Source organism: Euprymna scolopes, chromosome 2 (assembly GCF_053919585.1).
Source record: "Euprymna scolopes isolate OS-2025 chromosome 2, ASM5391958v1, whole genome shotgun sequence".
Lineage (NCBI taxonomy): Eukaryota > Metazoa > Mollusca > Cephalopoda > Sepiida > Sepiolidae > Euprymna > Euprymna scolopes.
The window spans coordinates 148,779,396-148,791,895 of NC_136483.1; the positions used below are offsets into that span (position 1 = coordinate 148,779,396).

Genomic DNA, 12,500 nt, shown 5'->3' on the forward strand with positions numbered 1-12,500 from the left:
ATATATATGGAAACTATATATATATATATATATATATATATATATGGAAACTATATATATATATTTATTTATATATGGATAGTATATATATATATATATATATATATATATATATATATATATGGATACTATATATATATATATATATGGATACTATATACATATATATATATATATGGATACTATATATATACATGGAAACTATATATATATATATATATATATATATATATATGGAAACTATATATATATATATGGAAACTATATATATATATATATATATATATATATATATATCGAAACTATATATATATATATGGATACTATATATATATATATATGGAAACTATATTAGTATATATATATATATGGAAACTATATATATATATATGGATACTATATATATATATATATATATATATATATATATATATGGAAACTATATATATATATATATATATATATATTTGGAAACTATATATATATATATATTTGGTAACTATATATATATATATATTTGGAAACTATATATATACAGTGATGATCATATTTATTGGCACGGTAAAATAAAAGTTAAATGTTGTCTAATAAATTCTAAAAAAGGGATTAAATTAAAGAAAATAACAAAGTATATTATGTATTTTTAACTGGCCTTTCCGATGCAGCAATCGGATTTTAGAAAAAATAAATAACAAAGGAACAACAAACATAATTACAAAAAACCCTTGTTGAAAATTATTGGCACGATTTATTTAATAATCAATTGTGTAGCCTTTGGCCTTGATTACCTTCCTCAGTCGCTTTTCATAGTTTACAACCAAGTTGTTGCACTATTCAGTAGTAATTTTAGCCCACTCTTCCTGACAATAATCCTCCAATTGAATAAGATTCTTAGGCTTCCTTTGCATTACTCTCAATTTTAATGTTCTCCATAAATTTTCAATTGGATTAAGGTCTGGGCTTTGTGATGGCCACTCCAAAACATTAATATGATTGTCCTCAAGCCATTTCTTAGTCAGTTTAGCCGAATGCTTTGGGTCATTATCTTGCATGAACCACCAACGACGACCAAGTGAGAGCTCTTTAGCAGAGTCTTTCAGGTTTTCATCCAATATTTTAACATAATCTTCCTTTTTTATGCTACCTGTGACCTTAACAAGTTGCCCTGGTCCAGAGGCAGCAAAGGATCCCCAAAACATCAAACTGCCTCCACCGTGCTTCACTGTGGGTATGGTGTTCTTAGGCAGGAAAGCTTCGCCAGATTTTCTGTAAATATAAGACACTTTATTATGGCCAAATAACTCTATTTTCGTTTCGTCAGTCCATAGAACACGTTTCCAGAATGCAACATCTTTATCAATATGGCGTTTTGCAAATGCTAGCCTTGCTTTCATGTGCATAGGCTTCAATAAGGGAGTCTTTCTCGGACGACATGCTTTTAAACCAGCTCTCTTCAAAACTCTACCAACTGTATGTCGAGATACATTCACTCCAGAGGTTCTCTGTTCATCAACAATCACCCCAACAGAGATCCTTGGGTTTTGTTTTACTTGTCGAACAATTTTCCGTTCATCTCTTGGGGAAAGAATCCTTTTTCTCCCTCTACCCTCTAAACTCATAACGTGGCCTTGCGATTTGAACTTGTTTATTATGGCTCTAACAGTGGATTTGGGAAGGTTTAGCTTCTTTGAAATCTTATCATAGCCCTCCCCATTGGTATGGCATGCTACAACAAGCTTCCTGACGTCTTCGCTGTGTTCCTTAGTTTTAACCATGGCGATTGAAAATTATAATTTAGTCACTTATAATAGTTTAAATAAATCGCTATCTAAAAATTATCTGAAAAAAATTATTCACTGAATTAGCGTTAAACAAGCATAATATGGCTATAAAAAAGTTCAGAAAGCACGTAAACCGGAAATTGATTGATATTATACTGATACTAAAAGAAAAACAAAGACGTGCCAATAATTTTGAACAAGGGTTTTTTGCAATTATGTTTGTTGTTCCTTTGTTATTTATTTTTTCTAAAATCCGATTGCTGCATCGGAAAGGCCAGTTAAAAAAACATAATATACTTTGTTATTTTCTTTAATTTAATCCCTTTTTTAGAATTTATTAGACAAAATTTAACTTTTATTTTACCGTGCCAATAAATATGATAATCACTGTATATATATTTGGAAACTATATATATATATATTTGGAAACTATATATATATTTATATATATATATATATATATATTTATATTTGGAAACTATATATATATATATATATATATATAGAAACTATATATATATATATATATATATATATATATATATATATATTTATATATATATATATTTGGAAACTATATATATATATACATATTTGGAAACTATATATATATATATATATATATATATACATATATATATAAAGAAATTTATTACTGTGAGTCCAGAATGAGTTTACATATTGTTTCAACTGGAAGAAGATCCCCAAAGAGTCCATCTATGAATTCTGACGATGCTAGTTGGATATTTCCTCTCTTTGGGGATCTTCCTCTAGTTGAAACAATATGTAAACTCATTCTGGACTCACAGTAATAAATTTCTTATATACTGCTCTGGCTACACATTGAGCACTCTATTCCGGTTTTTTCACCACTGGTAAATACATACATATATATATATATATATATATATATATATATATATATATATATATATATATATATATAAACTATACATATACATATATATATATATATACATATATATATATATGGAAACTATACATATATATATATATATGGAAACTATATATATATATATATATAGATATGGAAACTATATATATATATATATATATATATATATATAGATATGGAAACTATATATATATATATATATATATATATATATATATATATATGGAAACTATATACATATATATATATATAGATATGGAAACTATATATATATATATATATATATATATATATATATATATGGAAACTATATATATATATATATATATATATGGAAACTATATATATATATATATATATATGGAAACTATATATATATATATATATATATATATGGAAACTATATATATATATATATATATATATATATATATATATATATATGGAAACTATACACATATATATATATATATATATATATATATATGGAAACTATACACATATATATATATATATATATATATATATATATACATATTTGGAAACTATATATATATATATATATATATATATATATATATTCTGTGAAGTTTTTAACCTTTAACCCTATACAAAAAATATTTTTTAGGTTTTATTTATATTTTTTTCTAATACGTATATATATGTATATATATATATATATATATTCTATATATATATTTATTTTTTATTTATATTTTTTTCTAATATATATGCATATATATTTTATATATATATATATATATATATATATATATATATGTATATATATATATTTGGAAACTATATATGTATATATGTGTATATATATGTATATGTATCTATGTATATATATGTATATGTATCTATGTATATATATGTATATATAAGTATATATATATATATATATCCAAATGTACAAATACACTTTCGGGGGTGATCTACAGATTTTAGCTTTTCTGGGGATTTAAAATCAACACATATTTATCATCTTATCATAAGTACTTTCAATAGAAGATCCATGTTTATAATAATTAAAAACAAGCAAAGACCAATTAAAATACTCGTTTTCGACACACACACATACATACAAAAACACACGGGGCTAGTAGCCCGTTGGTATACACATACATATATGTAATGTAATAATTAGTAGTAATTATTATTGACAGTGATAAATAGTAAGATTTGCCGTTCTTCTCTGTCTATAAGTTTTATTTGTCTCAATGAAGGTTTATTATTTCACTTACCTCGCCCACACCTGGCTTTTTTTAATCTCTCCATGTATTACGGCTTTCCGGTGTTCTTCTTCTAACCTTACTGTTAGTGGAAAATACGTCTCACCTCTGTATAGTTTTCCACATTTACATGAAACAAAAATAAAATTATAAACAAAGAAGAATGGTGGAGAGCAAGATGAAGAAGCAGCGCATATGCTGGACAACAATGACCTACGATACAGACTGAGTATAGAATTCAATATAAGTAACATAGAAACACACCCGTATATATATATATATATATATATATATATATATATATATATATATATATATATATATATATATATTTATTGTTGGAAAGCTATTGGCTACACATTAGCAAACGTGTTTCAATGACCCCCTAGCAGGGAAAATCACCTCATCAGGCGGCCTGATGAGGTGATTTTCCCTGCTAGGGGGTCATTGAAACACGTTTGCTAATGTGTAGCCAATAGCTCTCCAACAATCAATATATTGCTCTGTTTCATGCATTGAGCACTCTTTGAAATGGCATATTGTGTTGTTGTTGTTATGGGTTACTGAAAAATTCTACCAACAGTATAATATATATATATATGTGTGTGTGTGTGTGTGTGTGTGTGTGTGTGTGTGTGTGTGTGTGTGTCTTCTACATGCAGTACTATTTCGCTGTATCACAGGCAAGTACCTTAAACCAGGAGCAAGATATATATATATATATATATATATATATATATATATATATATATATATATATATATATATAATTTTATTTATTTATTCATTTTATTTTATTTATTTATTTATTTATTTATTTTTCAGATGCATTTTGGCACCGGTCACCGCAAACTTCCGGTACTTCGTTCGGGACGCCATTCCACGGACAGCCGTCGCTGAAACCGGACGTTGCCGCTGCTGCTCACTATTCAGGCTTCGTCAGATCGGACGGTTACTCCGGTTTGTCGAAGGGCGAAAATTCTTATACACCTTTCATAAAAACCGACGGCCATTATTCCGCCTTAGTAGACTCCTATTTTCCTCACACATCTCAGGTAAGACGAGAGTTCTCAGACTTTTTTTTTCTATAAGAATATATATAAAGATTTTCTGCAAAACCAGAATCATTAATTTTAAATAACAAAAAGTCTATACTCCAAATTTCATGATGTTGACCATCTTACAATTTATTCCTTTCATTCAGTTGACATTTACACTTTTTGACAGTATCTGTTTCGTAGCACAAAACCATAGACAAATAAAAATTTATATATATATATATATATATATATATATATATATATATAGCAAAAATGGTATTTAGTAAAAACCTGAAGAAAGTGCTCAATACTATTGCAGAGCAAATACATATTTTTAATTACCGTTTTATCTGCTTAGTTACATATGTTTCGGTTATCGAATCGGATCAACGACACAGTAACTTCATCAGACTTCATGAATGACAAAAGTCTATATTCCAAATTTCCTGATGTTGACCATTTTACAATTTATTCCTCTAATTCAGTTGACATTTACACTTCTTTACAGTATCTTTTTCGTAGCATAAAATCATAGATAAAGTACCAATTGATATATATATATATATATATATATATATATATATATATATATGCGGCCATGGGATTGCGGCCATGGGATAGCGGTTGGAGCTTAGTTGACATAGATATATATATGTGCGCACGCGCGTGCGTGTGTGAATAATAGAATAAATTCTAATTAAAATTGGATAATTTTCTGAAACTTGGTGATTACAAATGTTAGTAATGTTTCGAAAAGCCGAAGTACAAAAGAATTGAGAAGAAAATTCCTTCGTGTCATGGTTAGGTATTTTGTATTTAACTTCAGTGGTGTGGAGCCATCTGTGGTGTGTCATTAAATAACGAATAGTCAATATTGTTTGCGATAATCTCCGCCTCGGTGCACTTCTACTAAGGCCGTGGCATCTTCACAAAAAAAAAAAAAAAAAAAAAAAAAAACTCCAATGAGAATCGGGGTCATTCACTCTATAGATTAAAAAAAGGAAACACTACATAATTCGAACAGTTTACCTTTCTACGCGCCTCTGTTCATTTTATGGCGTACAAAAGAAAACACATGTCTGCCTAGTCGTTAATTGCTTTTAGATTATTAGACCTAAGAACCTGAAATATCTTTGGAATGATATCTTCCTATGCAGATTTCCAGAGCGAATCACATTTTATTTTCTCGATAGCTGATATGGAGTTACCCAGGAGGCAAGATGATTTTGAATGGCTACATGTTTGCTCAAATTTAAAAATTAAGGTAGCCAATTCCTATATTTATGTTTCTGAAAATATTCAAGTAAAAATTGATCAAGTGTATATTTTTAATATTTTCGGACTACTTCTCTCATCTTTAGTGTAATTTACACAACGATTTGGCCTTCTCTGGTTGTATCTTGTTGAGATCGGGCATTTTCTGTCGAACTATTGATGCCATCTGACGTCCTGTAGCATTATCTTATTTATAAACCTTATTATGTCAATCTGATTGCCTCCATTTTTTTTTTCAATCTGTATCTCCCCCGAGACGGAAGGTCACAGAGCCACGCGAGGTAGCTCATATAATTGTATTTTATGGACCGTTTTTAAGGATCTTTGCCCGGGTAAAATAGTTATTAAGAGGTCAAAATTGAAATAATTAGAACGTAATAAAACTGAAATAAATTTCTACGCATGCGTATATATATATATATATATACATTTGTACGTTAAAGTTTGTTTATTTTTAGCTATTTCATATCTGACTAACAATGGCCAGGAAGTAGCTTCTCAGGCTGGAACGCTAAAAATTTTGATTTGGGTTTCAGTTTCGATTTTAGCTGATGGTATTCAATTATTGTTTACTTTTGAAATCACTACTATATATTGTGTACAATATCATATGTAACAATCGATAGAAAATTGACTCTATAATAATATATACGAAATCTGGATGAATAAAAATGCCATATTAAAGGGTATTTTACGACCAAGCAACGGCATGTGCTCCGCTTGTAAATAAATACATATTATGCTTTTATTATGTAATTGAGTTCATTTATTTTTCTTTCTAACAAGAAAAACTAAATTTATATATATATATATATATATATATATATATATATATATATATATATATATATATATATATATATATAGTTGTTGGTTTGCTCGCCAGTTATCTTGCAATGACAATCTCTTCTATTTTTCTGTCAGGTTCCAGCCTTTCAGAGCTTGTCCACGACTGACGCTATGCATTCTTCGACATGGTCATCGCCGACCGCCACAGCTACATCGACCATCGCAAGTTTGAGTGCGACCTATCCGTCCAGCAGTCATTACCCTTACGGTGATGTGAAGACGAGTTTCCCTTATGGCTCTCACCCTCTTGCATCGAGTGAGTTTCTTCATTAAAGCTCATCTCTTGCGGTATGCTCTCTCACTCGCTCTGTCACTCGCTCTCAAACATAAGCGCGCACATGCACATACATACATACATACATACATACATACATACATACGTACATACATACATACATACATACATACATACATACATACACAGACTTATAAACATATAAAGCATTAATATACAGAAACACTTCCCATTAGTGCGTTCTTATTTTTAATAACTGTCTATGCTTATCCACAATTCTATTTTTTCCGAATGTATATATTTATGTAAATGTATATATATATATATATGTAAATGTATATATATATATATATACATATATATATACATATATATATATATACATATATATATACATATATATATATATATATATATATAAGAATGAAATATAGTTACATTCCAAGATACCAATATTTACTATTCATGCAAAACAGCTACTCCAGCATGTTACAATTTCGATTCGTTGGTTTTTTTACGAATCCGTTTCCTTATGGAAAACAAACGGTTCTTATATACCGTCTATTTTCGTACATACATTCTTCAGAAAAACGAGAAATTCTTTGCTTAGATAGAAAAATTCATGATAATATCGTGGTGCGATAAAAAAAAGTTCATAGATAGATAGATAGATAGATGGATAGATATATGCATGGATATATAATATATATGTACAATAAGCACAAAAATATATACATAAATAATAAAGTCATATATATATATATACAGATAAGGTAATATGCATATACATATATATATATATACATATATACGAACATATATATACATATATATATACATATATACATATATATATATATATATATATATATACATACATATTTGCATACATATATGCATATATACTTACATATATACGTATATATATACATACATATATACATACATATATATACATATATACACACACACATATATATATGCATGACCTAATCTGTCTGTCTGTCTGTCTGTTTGTCTGTCTCTTTATGTAAGGAACGGTCTCTACCAAACTACTCTATCAATTTCTGATCTAGATTGAAATTTTATATATTGGTGATTTGAAGCTGTGGAACAATTTTGATTTGTTTTTTTTTTTTTGTTGATAAAAATAACTGTTTTTTGTTAAGATTGAAAAATAAATGGATTGTGGAGGTGTAAGTCGACTAAACATGTTATTTCTACGCATGCGTACATATTTATATCTTTACCAAGGTTTTTTTTTTTTAATTTTATATGCGTATGAACTTAGATCAGATAGTAACCAATAAGGTTGGAGGTCTACATGTTTTGGTTTCGACTCCAGATGATTACACTCAAGTCATATTTTTCTTTTACTTTTGAAATCACTACTATATACTGGGTACAATATAATAATCAATAGAGTGTTTGATTTATAATAATGAATGCGAAATCTGCATGAATTAAAATATCACATTTAAGTGAACGGGCCACGCCAAGCGGCTACTACTATTTATTGAGTATAATATACTGATCAATGGATAATTGCATCTGAAATAATATATATGAAATCCGCATAAATTAAAATATCACATTTGTGCGTATTTTACGGTCAACGCCGAGCCGACTGTAAGTATATATACATATGTGTGCGTGTGTGTATGCGTGTGCGTATGCGTGCGTGTGCGTGTGCGTGCGTGTGTGTGTGCGTGTGCGTGCGTGTGTGTGCGTGCGTGTGCGTGCGTGTGCGTGCGTGCGTGTGTGTGCGTGTGCTTGTGTGCGTGTGCTTGTGTGCGTGTGTGTGTGAGTGTGTGTGCGCGTGTGTGTATGCGCGCGTGTGTGCACGCGCGCGTGTATATGCGAATGTGTATGTGTGTGTTAAAGACGCTCAGAACAACATCGGTTTATATCTCTAAGAGATACAAACAGAGGCTGAAGAGAGGCTGATATCAAACTATAAGTTTCCTTTACTTGGGTTTGAAACCGACTGTACCCATGTTTTCTTCTCTTCTGTAACAAATGTATGAATAAATATTATACTTTTATTTTGAAGTTTTCTTATTAAATCTCTCCCACTAACCTTGTATACATATATTGATTTTATAAATTTATTCGAAGTAATGACTTGAATTAAAGTTTAAAATTCAAAAATCAAATATCGTGGTTGGAGTGTGCTCTAAACAGAAACATTCGTTTTAAACACGTCCCTGTCTTACTACCTTTGATTTTATTCGCTAGGCCCTTCTGCTTGTGTGATGATAAAATTATTCAAATGCACTTGTGATGTTGGGTTGTATAAAAGTGCTAACTTTTTGCCGAAATCGAACTGTTCCTTCCTAAATCGGAATTTTCATTTATCGATTTTCGGTACATATCGAAGGCATTCTGATATAAAGCCGACGTAAGAACACTCCTAGACACGTAAAGTACATTTGTGTGAAATTTCATAAAAACTGACCCACCTGTTTTGGAGTCCGTATGGAACGAACTTACACGCACAAACATGAGAGCTTCATTCAGTGTTGACAGATTATTGATACCGACTGTAAGGTTGCCTACGTGTGGAATTTTTGTGGTAAGAGTTGCAGAATCTTCAACAACACTTAGTTTCGGAAATGGCGACTGTAATTATGTAGTCCGTAAGTCATAAATACTGTTGACTTCAACAGATGAGATTCTGACAAGTACAGATATTCTAGGTCAGAATTGCAACTAAGGAGTAACCGCATCCTTCCTCAAGCTCCTAAATTGGGGTCACTACAAGATTCAATTTAATGTTATATTAAGGTTTCGTTGTTTTCTTTTACGGCATATCAACCACTTTCAGGTTATTTGATACCAAGTGCAATAATTTTGGAAAACGATTTCATGTTCTAAGTTCTTTATATCTTCAAATATATATTCATGATGTTTGGTTTACCTGTTTGTTTTACGGCATATCAACTCTTTTTAGGTTATTTAATGCGGAATCCAATCATTTTCAAAACAGATTTTATGCTTCAATTTTTTTTTTTTTTTAGATTTTCAAATATTTATTTATGGTGCCTGGTTTGGTTGCTTTGTAGACAAAAATTGTTGTTTTCGCTTGTTTTTTTTTTTTTTAATTTGAAAGACATGATTGAGTTTTTCAAAGGGAAAAGTAGAAAGCAAAAACATTGATATTTGGTGCATTTTAGGTTAGGAAGTTAGTATCTTTAGACAGCCTGATCTGATAAGGATATATTAAGGACGGCTTTTAAACGTGTGTAGTATTAACATATAAACGCGTCCATGTTAATTTTGTGAACATGTTACAATCTATTTCACCATAAATATACTAAGTTTCTTTTTTTTTCTCCGCTTTTTAGGTGCTGCCAGTGTGGATCGATGCTCTGCCGACGAAAGTCTCGCTGCCCTACGAATGAGATCGCGCGAACACGCAGCTGCGCTAGGACTAGTTGGTGACATCAGCCGCGTTCAGAACACCTTTTGATCGCAAAACTCTGAGCGTATGACTCAACAGACGATAGAAAAAAAAATAAAATAAGATAATACTATATCAAAAATAGATTCACGAATCAAGAATAAAAAGGACTATTCATTAACGTACAACAATGAAGACGCAAATAACTTGAATGCTGAAGAATTCAAAGGGAGGGAACTACGTGAGATCAGAAACCGAAAAGGATGCGTTTATACATTTACGTGTACGATCTCCGAAAAAAGGAGGAACGAAAAGTCTAAAGCTGCTAAGAGACAATTATATGCAGATACAAACCGATTTTGCGTGAACTGGCAGATAAATCCGTGCTTGTATGAACATGAAACTATAGATGTTTATTTTGAAATCGAGGTTTCGTTACCTGCCTTGTGCACGCATATGCAAAGAAACCGAACAATTTATTATATGTTTGAAATTAATAGCAACGTTTTTTTTTGTTTTTGTTTTTTTTTTTTCATGAAAGACAGTAAAACTGATTGCCAGAATTGTTATTGTCAAAAAGGTAATAATAATAATAATAATAATAATAATAATAATAATAATAATAATAATAATAATTAAAATGGCTTAAAAATAATTGAATCTTTGCACGTATTTTAAAAGAAAAAATGTAAAAAAAAAAAAGTACTTAAACAAAGAAAAACATTTCTTTTTTTTTTTTAAATGCAACACATTGTGGGATTAATGACTTCTTATTTTTATTTCTATTTTCTTAATTTCTAAAATAAGATAGAAAAAAAAAATGAAAACGAAAATTATCTACCGGCGAAAATTTCAACTATACTATCCCGTCCTCCATTTTGTTTTGGGTGCAATTGGATTGAATAAACCTAAACAGCCACAAAAGAAAACTACTTACATATCATTATTTGGCCGACACTCGGGTGCGCATGCTCAAACAAGAAAGGGGGGGACGTGCCCTGCCCCGTCATTATTGCAATATTGTTAGTTTGTTTCTACAAACAAATTGCAATAGTTAAACAAAAACAATGGAAGAATTTGCTGTTCTTTTATTCTTCAATTACTTTTAATTTAACTAGTGTTTAATTAATGTTGAACTAGTGTTTAAGTAGTGTTTAATTAGTGTTGATCCAGTGTTTAACTAGTGTAAAATTTGCGCAATTATGGATTTATTCTATGAATATTAAACATAGACATTCAAGAATGCTTCCAAAATTATTCACTTTGTATCAAAATGGTCTCTTAATAACTCTCAGTTCATTCTCAACTGCGTAACGTCATCAACAGATTGTATTTGCTTAGCTACATATATTTCTTTCTTAATGTGATCGCTCTTTATTTTTACTCTCTTTAATCCATAGCAAGGCGTATTGCTACTTGGACATGAGGAGCTACTAATTGGGATCGTGCCTACAGTGGACTACGTAGGAAGTTGAGCAGCGTAACATCTGTTCGCGTTACATCTAAACTTCTGCATGTAAGTACAGTCAGAAGCAAGAAACAGGGAGGGAATCCAAAAGTCTAGTAGTTTGAAAGAAGAAACTAATAGAGTCATGAAAAAAAGATGAAAATAAATAAAATCCTCATATTTGAATTAAGTAAAACTCCTTTGCAAAGGTGTTGACATTTGTTGCGTCTTTAAAACGTGTTAAGATTCACGTTAACATTTTCTTATTACATTTTTAATGTATTAGCAGGCCGCGCGGTGTTGCCCGGTCGTAAAACAC

The 12,500-nt window shown here is 29.7% G+C and overlaps 1 protein-coding gene across 3 annotated transcripts in view; it reads left to right on the forward strand.

Moving 5' to 3' along the window:
* LOC145297537 (paired box protein Pax-7-like) overlaps window positions 1-10,876 on the forward strand; it is a 405,080-nt gene extending 394,204 nt beyond the window's left edge. For all 3 annotated transcript variants that reach the window (XM_080143496.1, XM_080143507.1, XM_080143516.1), the window contains 3 exons: window positions 4,758-4,987; window positions 7,172-7,352; window positions 10,679-10,876. In XM_080143496.1, coding sequence (XP_079999622.1) covers window positions 4,758-4,987; window positions 7,172-7,352; window positions 10,679-10,803 — 536 coding nt within the window. In that variant the 3' untranslated portion in view covers window positions 10,804-10,876. The remainder of the gene's footprint in view (window positions 1-4,757; window positions 4,988-7,171; window positions 7,353-10,678) is intronic.
* Window positions 10,877-12,500: the final 1,624 nt, after the last annotated feature.